Genomic DNA, 16,916 nt, shown 5'->3' with positions numbered 1-16,916 from the left:
TAGTTGTGCGCAAAGTTGCTTCTATTCTGAAGATGTACACCTTTAATGCACCTTTCTTTTGAGTTCTTGGGAATTTTCATGGCCAAGGCAACTTCAGTCTCTATACTGTGAACATGTTTGATATGCCAGGCTAATTATAGTACAGGCAGTAATGCTTTGCTTTGTTCCACTAACCCGCAATTGCACATCACTGCTGGTGTCTGAATCCACTCTCCTCTGAAGGGTCAGGTACATACACCATACTTGCCAACTCTCCCGGAATGTCCGGGAGACTCCCGCATTAAGCAAGAATCTCACGGACTCCCGGGAGAGTGTGGCAATCTCCCGCATCTGGCAGAATTCTGCCCACTTCCTAGTGAAGTGGACAGAATTAGGTCCAAAACGCTGCGATTCACCGGGCATCGCGGCCCCCTGCTGTCAAATGACGCGTTTGGGTCAATACGTCACAGGGGCGGGGCCAAAATGACACAAATTTTGGAGCCCCGCCCCCATCACGCCCACCGCTCCCGGAAGCCAACTTCAGCAAGTTGGCAAGTATGACATACACTTTCCCACTGATCTCCACGCTATTATAGGAGCCTCCATTAGTCTGTATTATACCCACTGTACCCACTTTACTTACAGCAGGAGAAGGACATGTGTGTAAAAGAGCAAGAAAACTGCAATCTCCTTCACTTCCTGCACATAGTATGAGCCTGCTGTTCCATAGGCAGCCAGTGGGGGCATGCACACTTTCGCCTCCACATCAGAAACTCGCACACACTTTTGGTCTGACAAAAGTGACTTGTGGGGACATGCCAGATTTTAAGGCTGAGTATATTGGCAAGATGCCCTGCATTCACTAGGTTTTGTAGGTTTCACAGAGACCTCATTTTCTTTTGTCCCCACTATGACTGAGGTCCCCACAGTGTTGGTGTGTAAACAGGACATTGTCCCCAAAAGTATAGGAATACAAACACACACACTTATTTAAATAATAGGAGAAAAACAAGGAAGGGAAAGTGGGGCAGCGAGCTTTTCCGCATGCATAAAATTTTAAATTAAAAGAATAATGAAATAGTAGTGAAAATTATTAATTTGTTAAGTGTTGAAATCAACCAAGGAATACATATCAAATGATTTAGATGGGGTGGATCTGGAGATTTCCAAAGACCAGCTAACTGAGAAGTTGCAGCAAGACATATATATAGTGAATTATGTTATTGCAGTATTTTTCATACCTAGATTCGAAAAATGGAAGGTGAACAAATTCTGAGAGAGCGAGGAATGTTGATGGTTGTTTCAGCTTTAATCCCAAAAAATTATTTAATGTTTCACCAAAATTTTAGTAATTTTTGGCAAATCCACCAAATGTGGGCAAAATTACCTAATTTTGAACAACCTTTAACATGGATCATATGGAGAAAAGATATGCATCTTGGAGGGAACAAGATACCATCTATAACACAATTTATGTGAATGTTCTTTGATTGTAGCAGAAATTTTTAAGTACAGTTTTGCGTAGGTTAAGAAAATTTGTTCAGAAGCCTTTAATCATGCGCCAATATCCACCATATGTATTGTGGTATTTACCTGCAAATGACCTCTCCAGCACACATTGTGACATCCTCATCATAGTTTATTTGTAAGGTGCCACAAAACTGCACAATGCTGGAGAGTTAGTATAACAATCCATACATAAAAACAAGTCATGCAAAAAACAGTACATATGAGGTTGACAAACGTGCAGACATTAGAAGATAGATACCTGTGATTGTATCTTCTCATTCTCTGTACTTCGACTCTCTCATTACACTTGTATAGTTGCTCTCCTGGGGCTTACCACTAATTATCTGATGTGAAGGTGTTTGTCATAGCTTTAAACATAAGTTTTTATTTTTAAGTGTGCTATCTTTCTCTGTTTCACATTCCTTAAAAAATTATGGTAAGAGCAGGTTAGAAGAAGTGTCAAATTATAGGTAGATGTGTGTAGCATGGGGAGGAAGAAACACAGAGGGCTTCAAAATTGGTCAAGTCCCTAAACAGATCCCTCCAGAGCCTGCTCTTAGCAGTGTGTATTCCTGAGCAGAAATGGAGAAACTGTCCCCGAGACAACAAATATACACTTCTGTGAGTGTGGAAAACCTAAAGCCATTGTTGCAGAAATCGGACATTAAATATTGGCTAGAGTTTGCCTGAAAAGCTTGTGTGAGAGCCACATGACATGGGGAGAAAGTCTAGTTATCTGTTGAGAACAAGCTTAAACTTTGTTTTGCCTCAAACTTGGTTTACACAAACCTAACTATTTGCATCATCCCAAGACCACACTGTCTAATACATAGGTCAGGGAACTTTTTTACCTTTTTACCCCAAAATATATTTAGATACTCCGATGTTACCCCCTTGATTTGAAAGGAAGGAAATCGTATATTAATTATTGGAATTCAAAATTTTATTGAATCTAATCAAAATTTCTTTGAAAGCTTCAACTTCAAATCGTCAGGTTTTGGAGAAATGATGTTGCTTCATATTTGATACGAGAGCATCAATATTGGGGCATTTTGATGTCAGAGCAATTTGGATACAGTCTTCAGCATCCAATCGATTTCTCTGCTTTGTTTTTATGTTCGTTAGAGTGGAAAATCCTTGTTCGTAAAGGTAGGTTGTTGCAAAAGGCAGCAACTTTTTTACTGCTTCCTCATGTGCAATTATGAATGCCTTTGCAGCTGTTGACATCCAAAAATATGACAGATCTGCTTTGTTTTCAAATGCAATACATGCTTCATTATTGCATCGAAGCTCAAGAAATGCCTCTGCCAACCCTTGAGGCTCTTTTGGTACAACAGCAATTTCACATTTAAGGGGGTCTACAATCCAACTGACAGCATGTGAATCGGCAGCATTACCCCCGAGGAATTTAATTTTTACGCCTTTTGGTGTAATTTACCCCTGTTCCCTGACCACTGGTCTAATATGGCATATGGAGGGGACATAATGCTATGGGGATACGTCTCTGCTTTCTGGTTAAAATGGACGGCGTATGATATATCTATCATATAGACATTTTGGAGGCAAACTTCCTTCATTTGCCAAGGACTTGGGAGAAGGTTTATATTTCAGCAGGACAATGGCCTATTGCATAGAGAGATTTTTGTTTTGTTTTTTCTCTTGGACAGAGTGATAAGAATTCCCAAATGCAGCAATTTTACACAAAATTGTAAGAAAATGTCGAAAGGTTATGAATGTTTGATTTTTATAGTCACTGTATGAACACACACACATACACACACACAAATACACAAACGCACACAATGTGTTCATGTTGTGAGTTAACAAACTTGGCTTAATAAATGGATGAGGTTTAAAGTATTGCGTTTGATTCCCTCTTAGTCAACATTTTGTCTTCCATATGGCAACCATTTATATTTATGCAATTTTGTACAAATTCTTATGCACCTTTATTGTACAAAAATAAAGTAATCAAGTAAATTGTGCAAAAATTACTGAAAGCTGATGCTTTCATGCTGGCTTGTTGTTTCTGTATTATTTAACCAGTTATCCTTTCACTATGGTTAGGGTTCATAAATAAAAATATTCAGTTGTCCTGTAGTTCATAAACCAATTATTTTGCAGTCTGCTTTTCCAAGAACAGCTTGCAAACATTGTAATATTCGATAGTTTTATTAATGTAGTAATGTTTTACAATCTAGTGGTAACCCTCTTGTGAGCAGGATGCTGACTGTTAATATCTTGTATTCATTTGTGATGCCTTTTATTATGGTAATATAATTGTGTGAAATAATCTGCATAGACAAGTAAAAAAAAAAATACTATTTTTATTTGAAATTTTTTATTTTGTTTTTTGTTTGTGTAGGTGAGATGAGTGAAAGTCGAGCGAAAAGAGTCCGGATAAAGGAAGTAGATGGGTGGACCCTGAAGTTGCTTGTAGATTACGTTTACACTGCGGAAATTCAAGTGACAGAAGAAAATGTGCAGGTGGAGTTATTGATTATAACATGCTGACCACAAGTTGTCTAGTTTTCGTTAAAAAAAAAATCTAAAGTAATATCCTACTTGTTGGTTTGTAAAGACTGTTGCAAGCTTTGTGTGTGTGTATGTGTATATGTACGTGTGTATATGTGTGTGTGTATATATATATATATATATATATATATATATATATATATATATATATGTATATATATATATGTGTGTGTATGTATGTGGCGCTGCAGCTTGGTTTTTCTTTTTCCCACACACGCCACTAGGCATTTATATAGTAGAATATATGTAGCCTTTTAACAGCACCTCACAGGTGCAATTCCTGATTTAAAAGCAAAGTGTCTGGTAAATTGGAAGCTCTGAAATGGGCCTACTGAATGGAGCCTGCCCTAATCTGTCCATTCACAACTCCAGGGACCCTTACATCGGCTCTTCCTGCAGTCGAAAGCGATCTTTGGGAAGCTCTTTCCCAAACACAAGCAATATCCCTGGGGTTATAAAACACAAACGATAGAAACATGGGTCTTATATATCTGCCATTAACAACTTCCCAAGTGCTTTTGTCACAATATATACAAAATATCGGAATAAAGACTACATTACTTGTCATTACCATGAGTAGTCCGTTTTTTCACTTTCTCCCATTCGTATATATATTGATGTATAGTTTTATCTTATTTTACTTAATACTTTAGAAATTACCAGTAGCACAGATAACCTTATATGTCTTTTAGAAGTGTCAAGGTATTGTTTGAGGTCAGGCAAGCTTTGAGTACACATGCTGGAAGAGTCCGTATGACTATGGAGTACAGATTACTCAAATTACTAGAAAATCAAGTTGATAAATGCATGGCTCACAATAGATCTAGTGCACTAAAATGTAGATGATAAAATTAATCCATCAGCAATTCAATTACATTAAGTGGGAAAAGGAATCTGGTATTGAATCTGATTGGAGTTGTGTATTGTAATTAGGTGATTATTATTATTATTATTATTATTATTAATTTTTATTTATAAGGCGCCACTAGGTGTCCGTGGCGCCGTACAGGGACATACAGAGACGCGATACAGGGTGAGACAGCACGGTACAGTTAACAAAAAGCACAGTAACTCAGAAGCTCAAAGTACAGCTAGATGAAAGGTGAGAGCCCCCTGCGGTGAAGCTAGAGGGGCAGGAGGACCCCACGGAAGAGACAAGGAGCTGGAGAGCAGAGTTAAGGTGGTGGAGAACAGGAGGAGAGGAGGCCCTGCTCAAAGGAGCGTACAATCTAAGGGGAGGGTAGGACGGACAGAGACACAAGGGTGGGAGGAGGAAAGGGGGAGAACGGAGAGAGGGAGAGGGGGGAGAGGAGAATTAAGAGGAGGGAGGCAGGAGGAGGGCAGGATAGGGACGGCGGTAGGTGGGAGGCTGGAGGGAGGTCGGTTAGGTGGGGGACTGGAAGGCTTTGAGGAAGAGGTGGGTTTTTAAGGCCCGTTTGAAGCTGGACAAGTTGGGGGATGTTCTGATGGAGCGGGGGAGCTGGTTCCAGTGAAGGGGGGCAGCGCGGGAGAAGTCTTGGATGCGAGCATGGGAGGAGGTGACCAGGGGGGAGGTGAGGCGACGGTCATTAGCCGAACGCAGAGGGCGGGATGGAGCGTGGATGGAAATAAGGTTGGAGATGTAGGGAGCAGTGGAGTTGGAGAGAGCCTTGAAGGTAAGTGTAAGGAGCTTGAACACTATTCTGTAGGGGAAGGGGAGCCAGTGAAGGGATTGGTATAGGGGGGAGACAGAAGAGGAGCGGCGAGAAAGGAAAATGAGCCGAGCGGCTGCATTCAGTACAGAGCGAAGGGGAGCGAGATGAGAGCGGGGGAGGCCGGTAAGGAGGAGGTTGCAGTAGTCCAAGCGGGAGATAAGAGCGTGGACAAGAGCCTTAGTGGCATCTTGGGAGAGGAAGGGCCGAATGCGTGCGATATTCCGCAGCTGGAAGCGGCAGGATTTGGCGAGAGAGAGAATGTGAGGAGCAAAGGAGAGAGAGGAGTCAAGGATGACACCGAGGCAGCGAAGTTGAGGAACAGGGGAAATAGAGGAGTTGAGGACAGAGATAGAAAGATCGGAAGGGGAGGGGGAATGAGCAGGAGGAAAAACAATAAGTTCGGTTTTAGCGAGATTAAGTTTAAGGAATCTGGAGGACATCCAGGAGGAGATGGCAGAGAGGCAGGCAGACACCCTGGAGAGGAGGGAGGAAGAGAGATCGGGAGAGGAAAGGTAGAGTTGGGTGTCATCGGCATAAAGGTGGTACTGGAGACCAAAAGAGCTGATGAGTTTCCCCAGGGAAGAGGTGTAAAGAGAGAAGAGTAGGGGTCCGAGAACAGAGCCTTGGGGGACCCCTACTGGAAGGGAAGAGGGGGGGGAGAGGGATCCAGAGGTGGAGACAGAGAAGGAACGGTCAGCAAGGTAGGAGGTGAACCATGACAGGACCGGGCCGGAGAGGCCAAAGGATTGAAGGGTGAGGAGCAGGAGCGGGTGGTCAACGGTGTCGAAGGCCGCTGAGAGATCCAAGAGAATGAGAAGGGAGAAGTGGCCCCTGGCTTTCGCGGAGAGGAGATCATTAGTGACTGTGGCCAGGGCAGTTTCAGTGGAGTGGAGGGGGCGGAAGCCAGATTGAAGGGGGTCAAGGAGGGAGTGGTCAGAGAGGTAGGTGGAGAGGCGGCTGCAGACGAGCCTCTCAAGTAGTTTGGAGGCAAAGGGGAGAAGAGAGATGGGGCGATAGTTAGAGAAAGAGGTGGGGTCAAGGTTAGGTATCTTAAGAATGGGGGATACAAGGGCGTGTTTGAAGGAGGAGGGGAAGATGCCGGCGGAGAGGGAGAGATTAAAGAGGTGGGCGAGGTGGGAGCAGGTGGCGGGGGAGAGGGAGCGGAGTAGGTGGGAGGGGATGGGGTCCAGGGGACAGGAGGACGGAGGGGAGGATGAAATAAGAGAGTGTACTTCTTCGCCCGTAGTGGGGCGAAAGGAGAAGAGGGGGCGGTGGCGGGTGGGGGAGGGAGGAAGTGTGGGGGGGGGCGGAAGATGGGAGGAGGTGATTTCGAGTCGGATGGCCTCAATTTTCGAGGAGAAGAAGGAGGCAAAGTCGGTGGCGGTAAGGGAGGAGGGGAGAGAAGGGGCGGGTGGGGACAGGAGGGTGTTGAAGGTGGCGAAGAGGCGGCGGGGGTTGGAGGACTGGGAGGAGATGAGGGATTTAAAGAAAGATTGTTTGGCTAGAGAGAGGGCGGAGCTATAGGAAGAGAGGATGAACTTAAAATGGAGAAAATCAGCCAGGGAGCGGGATTTTCTCCAGTATCGTTCAGCCGTGCGGGAGCATTTTTGGAGGAAGCGGGTGAATTTGGAGTGCCAGGGTTGGGGTTTGGAGCGACGGGGGTTGACAGAGTGGGCCGGGGCGATGGCGTCAAGAGCGGAGGTGAGAGCGTGGTTGTAGAGGGAGACCGCCAGGTTGGGGCAGGCCTGGGAGGAAAGGGGGGAAAGGAGAGTATCGAGAGTAGCAGACAGGGTGGCAGGATCGAGGGCGTCAAGGTTGCGCCTGGACTGAGCAGGAGTGGGGGGCGTGGGGTGGGGAGCGGGAGGGGAGGAGAGAGAGAAAGAGAGGAGGTGGTGGTCGGATAGAGGAAAGGGAGAGATGGAGAAATCAGAGAGATTACAGAGGTAGGAGAAGACTAGGTCAAGGGAGTGACCAAGGCAGTGGGTAGAGGAAGAGGTCCATTGTGTGAGGCCAAGAGAGGAGGAGAGGGTGAGCAGCTTAATGGACGCAGGGTCAGAGGGGTTGTCGATGGGGAAGTTAAAGTCGCCGAGGATGATGGAGGGGAGGTCAGAGGAGAGGTGGTGAGGAAGCCAGGCGGCAAAGTTGTCGATGAAGAGGGAGGTGGGACCAGGGGGGCGGTAGATGACGGTGACTCTGAGGTGGATGGGGTAGAAGAGACGGATAGAGTGGGATTCAAAAGAGGAGAAGGTAAGGGAGGGTTCAGGGGGGATGACACGGAAAGTACAGGCGGAGGAGAGGAGGAAGCCCACACCGCCGCCTGGGCGGGCGCCAGGTCTGGTGGAGTGGGTGAAGGAGAGGCCACCATAGGAGAGGGCGGCGGGGGAGGCGGTGTCAGAGTCAGAGAGCCAGGTTTCCGTAATGGCAAGAAGGTTAAAAGAGTTAGACAAGAAGAGGTCGTGGATAGCGGTGAGTTTGTTGCGGACAGATCGAGCATTCCAGAGGGCACAGGAGAGGGGGAAGGAGGAAAGAGGAGAGATAGGGATGAGGTTGGCAAGGTTGGCAGAGCGCTGGGGAGAGCGGGGGCAAGATGGTGAGGTGGGGCAGCGGGAGAGAATGGGAATGGCGTTAGGACAGGGCGGCATAGTGGGGGGGAGAGAGAGGCGCGGAAAGGGGGGGATGCAGAGATGAGCAAGGGAGACAGAGAGAGGGCTATGGGAGGATGCCAGGAGGGCAGAGGAACAGGTAGCAGGTGACGGGGAGACAAAGGACACGAAGAGAATGAGGGTAGAGAGGGAGTCAGTTAATGAGGCTAGAGGTGGAAGGGAGAAAAGGTGTGGCAAGTGGAAAACAAGGCAGGAGGAAAACAGTGAGTGATGGAGTGAAAACAGTGAGTAATGGAGACAATAAAATGGCGTAACAGTGGATAATAGAGACAAAACCAGTGAGACAAAATAATGGAGTAACAGTAGATAATAGAGACAAAAACAGTGAGAATGGAGAGAATGAATAACAGATGGTAACAGGAAAATAAAAATAGAGGCAATAAAACAGGCTATAGAAGCAATTGGCAATAGGTAACAGGCAATAAATGGCAGTAAACAATGGGTGCCTAAATGTGGCTAGGAGCTGTTCAGAGTGGCAAGCCAAGCCAGGGGAAGAGTTCGAGATTCCAGGGAACAGTCAGGGAAAATGTCAGAGGTGTGATCCAGAGAAACAATAGTGTAGTCCGTAGACGTTACCTGGAGAGCATGGGTGAAAGTTAGAGGAGAGCCAGGAGACATCGAAGGAGGGGCAGCATCCGTGGACGTCAGAGGTGGCATCGGAGATAGTCCAGGGCATGGATGGAGGGACCGTGGGCAGCGGAGGCAGCGATGGAGACAGACCCGGGCGTGGAAGGAGGTAACATAACCTTGAGTTACTCGCCAAGGGAAGTTGCTTGTAGCTACAGGGTGCTGGTGAGGGCTTAGATGGGTGAGTAGTTGATGGAATCCTGCTCAAGTCAAAACCGGAGGGTAACTGCAGAGTGGAGAGGCAGCGGAGGCGAGGAGGCCGGCGGAGGCAACGGAGTCCATCAGGAGGAGGCCTCAGAGCGGGTCGGTCCGGGGAACACTGGAGCGAGGTGGAGAGGTGCGGCACTTGAGGCCGGGGGTGAAACCGGAAGTAGGCCACGCGGCCAGCAGCAGGAAGAACCAGGAAGACAGCCGGGGAAACACTGGAGCGGAGTGGAGGGCGGTCGTCTGCGGGAGGAGCGCTGAGAAGAAGCTGGAGCAGCGCAGGCCGAAGGCTGAACCCAGACAAGGTGGAGAGGTGCGGCAGTCGAGGCCGGGGATGAAACCGGAAGTAGGCCTCGCGGACGGCAGCGGGAGGATCCGGGAAGACAGCCGGCTGGAGGTCAGCAGGAGAGGAGAATCGGGCAGCACTGGAGCTAGGTAAGAGTGGAGGAGGCACGGTGGGGGCAGCTGGGCCGGAGCCGGGGACCCGAATAGGTGCTGCCGGGGGACGAGGACAGGCACAGCCGGAGGAGCCAGGTAGCCAGGCGGGTGTAGGGACACGGCAGAAGGCAGGGTGGAGAGGCAGGGTAGGCGACAGGCTGCGGAGAGGTGCCGGGGGCTACTCCACAGAAGTAGGGAGCCCAGGCTCTGGGTCCCAGTGGAGAGCTCGCGGGGCACGTCCGAGCAGGGTGGAGACAGGAAGCGGAAAATTAAAGTCTGATTAAAGCGGTGATTAAAGTCTAGCGACCCTACAGCAACCCTACAATGTGCGTGCCCTGAATAGACATTTCTGCCTATTAGGTCAAAATTGTAATTTTTGTAAAGCAATCACTCATTCTAGTATGTATAATCTGGTTAAAAATGATTGGAGCACACATGATCCCATTTTGTAATGTGCTCTAAAATTGTACAGTGATGTTGCGCGTTAATTAAATTGTTTGATGCATGTGTGGCCAGCCAGCTTAAGGAATATAGAAGACATATATGCTAAATCCATTTATACTGAGATTCTGTGTGGCTGATATAGGCAAATTGTATTCCATTGCACATACATGTATACATCATTTACTTATTAATTCTTAGTATTAGAATGCATTATCTTCAGTTACATCAGAGTCAAATTTCATTTTGAAGTAGATCTAATCGCTAAGAGCCTGGAGCTGACACTTCCACCTTGTCGTGGCTGCATAGCATTTTCCCACCATTAGCCTTTCATTAGTCTTGTACAGATGAAATGCTGTGCACCCAACCATCCTCCGTCTTTCAAACAGGTTTACAGTGATACCAGGGAATCTGGTTTGGTTTGCTTTTACACTTTGTGTTTGTTGGGAGTTGTTCTTGAACTTTACTTTGGAGACTCCTACATTCTTTTTGATTAGTGACTCAATGCATGTCTGACCTAGATAGGGTATAATTAAAATAATCCAACATCAGTAACATTTCTTTGATATGAAGCATGAAAATATATCCTAGTTTACCAGATTAATTAAATTGACAATTAGCATGTGGTTGTGTACATCTGTTTTCATTCATAGTGTAGTCGCATTCATATTAAACTAGGGAAACCCAGCGGTAGCGGCCTTAAATTAAACTGAAATTTAATGACTTAATTACTTTATTACCAGGATTCAATAACTTTTTTTTTATACACTACATTATATGTAGTAATACTAACAAATGTGGGTGTAACTTGGAGTAACTGCAGTATCTGGATGTAAGCTTCCTATTAAGTGATGTACAGCACCATGTATTATAAAGGTGTATGGTTCATGGCCAGATAACTGAGCAATATTAGCTTTGAAAGATGTGGAGGCAAATGCAGAGTTGTAACTGAGGATATTATGAAGATAATGAATACGTAATTTGCGGGTATTTGTCATAAACAGTTCTGCTAAATATGGTGGAACAACTACATCAGGCAACAAAACCTTTCCTTTGTGACAGCAATTTGAGTAGTATTGTGGTGAATATGTCATGTCCAATGCAAGCAGCATATCTGTTTTTGTCATACGTTGATTGTGACGATAATATTCTTGACTAGAAGATCTGTGAACTGGGCGACCTGTAAGGGTTCCACCACATCAACGCCCTCAAGAGCAGAATAACTGTCACAGTTTCCAGACCACCTAGCAGGTCACATGTTCCAAGTCATCCAGCAGGTGCACAGGGAAAGTTTACTAACTGTCACAGTTTCCAGAGCAGCCAACAGGTGCATTGCCAACTGTCACATTTTCCAGAGGACAGTGGTAATGCATCGTTATAAATGGCGGGAAGGCGTTTTGCAAAATAACTCCGAAACAAAGCAACCGATTACAACACCATTATTTTTCTGCAAACTTACAGACCAAGACCTTTAATTTGGTATATTATGTACCCTATTCAGACAACGGCATCATAGAAATAAGTCACTCGTACATATGTTATTAATATAGAATGATTTATGGACACGTTCCTGATAAATCCTCTAGCTCCTCATCTTCATACTAGCTTTTCTCACTCTTGCCTCTCTAAATTTTCTTTTGACATCTGTTGTCTCCTCTGGACCATGTGCATTTGCTTTCACCCCCAACCCTACACCCGCTTATATGCTGATTTAGAAGATACCTATGTTGACATGTACCATCAGTGTGTGTGGGTGTGTGTGTGTGTGTGTGTATATGTGTATTTGGTTTTTACTGTTTCAGAAGTAACATTAATTGTATTAAAGGGGAAGGATCACCAGTAATGTTAGAGGAAGGGTGTGTTTTAGAGATGATTATAGCACATTTGCTGATGTTTTCCCACTTGCAGGTCCTTCTTCCAGCAGCCAGTCTCTTGCAGCTTCAAGATGTGAGGAAAACCTGTTGTGAGTTTCTGGAATCCCAGCTTCACCCAACCAACTGTTTAGGAATCCGAGCCTTTGCTGACATGCATGCTTGCACAGAATTGTTAATACAGGCTAATACCTTTGCAGGTAATTACTTAGATGTACAAATATTAGTGCACGGTACTGTGAGTTTCAATGTTTTCCTTTTGACTCATTTTTTATTATTTAACTGTTAAGGGACACATCCTAATCACGTAAGACAGGACAGTTACAAGATGGCTTATTGGCTTGTGCATGCCTTTCCTGCCACGAAGTACTGCACATGGCTATTTCTTTATAGCCCCTTCTGTGTTTTCATATCAGGCCAAGTTGTCTCTCTGTGGACGTCGTCGTATTCACTGCTAAATGTTCTCCAGAGCTGTTTCATGTCCCATGGCAATGGAAATAAATTATATGAATATATGCCAACAAGCACATAAAAGTGAGCAATTTATTTAATAATGAAGCTTTGTACTGGTCAGTAAAAGTCATCTGAGGGTGGAAATCCCTCCAGTCATCTTAGAGGGAGCTAAATTATGACGTAAAACATGTTTATCTTTCAGAAACTAATTTTTTTTTTTTTTTTGCAGCAACTGATGTCACTGCACGATCCTACACTATGGGGCTGACTCAATTCGGCCTCATTATTCTAGGAATACTGCGGCGCTAAAAGTATTACCATTAATTGTCAGTTTAGCCTGGATTTTTGCTTGTGGCCCCGAGGGCTGCGAGCAAAAATCAGTGTTAGTACAGTAATTTTAACGGTAATACTGCACACTTTTATCGTAGTAACGGTAATAGTGCGTGTTCTGCGTTGTTCCTAGAAGAACTCGGCCAAATTGAATTTGACCCTATGTGGTTATCTGTTGAACTGTAGTTTCTGCTGCTACTAAACTGTTGTCACTGGGTTCTGAGACTACTCCCATAGAGAGAAGTAATAAGTGTAACGGGCAGTCCCAACTGGACCAGTTGTTCTGTATTTCCTGTCGGTATTATGTTTCTCTGTTTTCTTCTAGTATTATCTGTTTACATACCAAAATGGCTTATTCAGAGTTTTGCATGTTATTTTCTTTATTTCTTATAAATAAACATATATGCAAAAATATTTCATTCTACTTTTCAGATTGGAATTGATGTATCTCTATCTAGACAGTAAGTTCTAGCGTTTCACTTGCTAAAAGGGACGTTAAATATTATGAGCCTGATTCGTTAAGAAAAGTAAGGCAAAGAAATGAGTAAGTTTTTATCCTGGACAAAACCATGTTACAGTGCAAGGGGTGCATATTAGTTTATTATTTTGCACATAAGTGAAATACTGGCTGTTTTATCATGTAGCACATAAATACATGATAGCTTTATTTTTACACTGAAATTTAAAGTTGATCTAGAACATGGCCTTCCCCAACTATTAATCTGTTGCCACATTTTAAATTTAGCTCCCCCCTCCAAATGCAACATGGTTTTGCCAAGGTGCAAAGTTCCTCATATTTTTCCTTTACTTTCCTTAATGAATCAGGCCCTATGTGTTTTTAGTTTAGATACAAACCCAATACGTGTTTGAATAGCTCACTCAGGGCTTGTACATAATTCGTATGTTGCACTAGATGAGACTGTCATGGTGGGAAACTATTTTCTTGGACTGATAGATATGTACAATACAACTGATGCTCTCATTATGGTCAGGAAGAATAATTTGGGTGTATCTATGAAAACTGGTGCACAGAAATATTGTCTCCCATAACAACTAGTCATTTGGTTAATTTCCTAAACTATTGTAAAAAAAAATGACAATCTGTACTGGTAAATATATTTTCCAGTGGGAACGTGTTCAGTAGTCATCTTATCTTCGAGTATCCAGTAGCAGTGCTGAAACAGTTTAGCGTAAGGTTGTGCAGAGTTAATGTAAGACCTATAGAAGGTAAGGTACCCAGGTAAGGTACAGAGAGAGAGGGAGAGAGACTGGATCACACCAAACACTGGAGAACCACCCCACACACTTCATATTCAGTACTCCTTGTTCACTGTACAAATCCTGTATGAGAAGTTTGTTCTTCCCCCTCACCATCTGCTTTTACCTTTGCCAGCTAACACTTCCCAATTTAGAATCTTATGAATGATTAGTTTAATTTTCTGTTGTTCATTAAATATGACAGTCCTGGTACAATTAAATTGTAGCAAAATGAACAAGAAGTATTACGTACGGGCCTTAGTGCCTGCCAAGTCTCTGTTTCCTCGTATATCTAGTGCAACGGAAGCAGATTTGTGATGCTGACACATTTTATTCTATTCTGTAACCCTACCTCACGGATGAGTCTGCAATTTTCTTATGAAGCAAGGTTAAAGATCAGGACCTTCTAAGCAGTCTTCTACTGTTTATCCCACATACTAACTGTAGATTCAAGTCAATGTCAAATTCCAAAAATTCCATGCATGTGACTGACCAATTGCCAAAGTCAAAGGGACGTATCCTAAAAATTGGGTACAAGTTTATATATCTTTTTAAACCTAGCATAAAACCTAATTATATATTTCAATAAAAGTTTGAGCAAAACCAAACCTGCCAAGTCTGTCTGAATGTTCGGTGCCAATGACTTGTATGGCGGTCACTGTGTGGGACACTTTATTTTCATTATTCTTGTACAGAACACGGTCTCCTGCACAGCCACTGTCCAGCTCCCTACAGTGGCTAACACACATAGAGGAGCAATATCGCTGCTGCTGTGGACCCACTTGAAAACTTGAAAGTCTTAGGGAAGACATAAACATGCTTCAAGAGACCTATTTCGCTCTGTGTACCCAAAAAGAATATTTTATTAATATTTTATTACTACAGCAGAAAGTCAATTGAGAGTTGTTTTTTCTTTTTTAAACACAGTGGGCCTGAGTCATTAATGCAAAAAAGGAGTAAATGTTCTCTGGGACAAACCATGTCACAATGCAAGGGGTGCAAATTAGTTTATTATTTTGCACATAAGTTAAATACTGGCTGTTTTTTTATCTAGCACACAAATACTTGATAGCTTTATTATTACACTGAAATTTAAAGTTGATCTAGGACATGCCCTACCCCAACTATAAATCTGTCCCCACATTTTAAATTTACCTCCCCCTCCAATGCAACATGGTTTTGCCCAGGTGCAAATGTTACTCCTTTTTTATGTTTTGCTCTCCTTAATGACTCAGGCCCAGTATCTTTTTCTTCATAAAATGTACTATAAAATTGAGACAAAGGGGTATATTTACTAAACTGCGGGTTTGAAAAAGTGGAGATGTTACCTATAGCCACCAATCGGATTCCAGTTATCATTGATTTAGTACATTCTACAAATGAATTTGATTGGTTGCTATAGGCAACATCTCCACTTTTTCAAACAGGTGGTAGTCAATATTACGGCTATGGTAAAGCCGACATACTTTTAAACGATGTGACAATAACGATTGGTACAATACTCTGACCCCGCACCTGTATTCCATTATACATGGCGTGTGGTCCGAGTATTGCTGCTTTAAAACCGGCATTTTCACTCTGTTTATGGTAAATGACATAAATTGGTAGTGTAGCTCTTTAGTCCATTCGGATATTACAGTGGGCGGTTGTTTCAACCTTCAAAAAAAGTTCTCATCTGTTATATGGTAAGTAGCCCTTTTATTATCGGGTTTATACCAATCGTTATTGTCACATTGTTTAAAAGTATGTTGGCTTTTCCATAGCCGTTAACCCGTACCCCACCCTTTCAAACCCGCAGTTTAGTGAGTATACACCAATGTCTGTTGTGTATTCTGGGTTTTCTGCTAGAAGAAGTTTCACCTTAACAAATGTATATAAAAACAGAGCCTGCTCTGAACTTGGAGTAGAGTATCTTTTCTTTATATGACTGAGAAGTTGATATGAATGTTATCTTACTAGGGGATTTACACATGTTTATTGGAACAGGCATCCCATGAACTCCAGTCTCAGCAGCCCACAGGAATGTGTTTTAATGCTTATTACTCTGTTAAAAGTGCATTGTCTATGTAACCCAAAGCATGACTTTTCATTCTATCCAGTGACGGCTATTCCCAGAAGTTGTTTTTTACATTTCAGATAAAATTGAGGAACATATCCTGTTCAATGACTGTCCAGACATAAGTGTTAATAAATGTCTGAGTTGCTCATAATCTAGTGATGGGAGGCCATCCAAGGAAAAAACATTGCTGAGATTGACCAATTTGCATCAATAAATGCATAAACCTGAGAATCTGCATAAACAACTCAAGATGGTCTCCTCTTCACCAAAAACATCGCTTTTTATTGCTGTGACTGTGCAGAAAAAATATTGAGATGGAATAAAGCCATCTCCAATAAACAAAGTCCCCTGTTTGAGGAAATGTTTGCAGTCACAAGGAGTCCCACCTGTTGATTAAATCCAGTTTTAATCTGGATGTTTAAAAGGAACCCCTAAGTAATAATGGACTTATTCTAAACATTTTGTAACATGCTTTATTCTATATCCTGACTCTTTCCCCAGTGATACCATAAAACAATAGCTTGCAAGCTTATAAAACTACCCACCATGAAATCAGAGGATCTCCAAATGCCGGATGATCAAGTCCTTAAGTTCTGCACATACTCAAATGCAGCATAAAATTCTATATATCATATCCAGCTGTGTTGTAGTTAATTATATTTCCTGGCTTATTGGTCCTTGGTAATGTTGATATCCTTCAGTGAATGTTGAAACAAACAAAGCAAATTCAAGGACATTGTGATTTAGCATCTATGACCTTGGTATATGCAGCAGTGAAGGGGGCAGTTCTGCTCAAGACATGCATTGATTGACTCATTGGATCTAATGAATTTCAGGAATATGAATGTTTTAATGT

General features: G+C 43.4%; 1 protein-coding gene across 1 annotated transcript in view; it reads left to right on the top strand.

The window, feature by feature from the left end:
- The window catches only part of KLHL2 (kelch like family member 2), a 95,243-nt gene that overhangs the window by 35,004 nt on the left and 43,323 nt on the right, over positions 1-16,916 (top strand). Inside the window, exons 4-5 of the mRNA XM_075197989.1 lie at positions 3,854-3,975; positions 11,999-12,161. Coding sequence (XP_075054090.1) covers positions 3,854-3,975; positions 11,999-12,161 — 285 coding nt within the window. The remainder of the gene's footprint in view (positions 1-3,853; positions 3,976-11,998; positions 12,162-16,916) is intronic.

Source organism: Mixophyes fleayi, chromosome 1 (genome assembly GCF_038048845.1).
Source record: "Mixophyes fleayi isolate aMixFle1 chromosome 1, aMixFle1.hap1, whole genome shotgun sequence".
NCBI lineage: Eukaryota > Metazoa > Chordata > Amphibia > Anura > Limnodynastidae > Mixophyes > Mixophyes fleayi.
The sequence above is the reverse complement of the archived record's forward strand: the minus strand, read 5'-3'. Positions and strand labels throughout refer to the sequence as shown.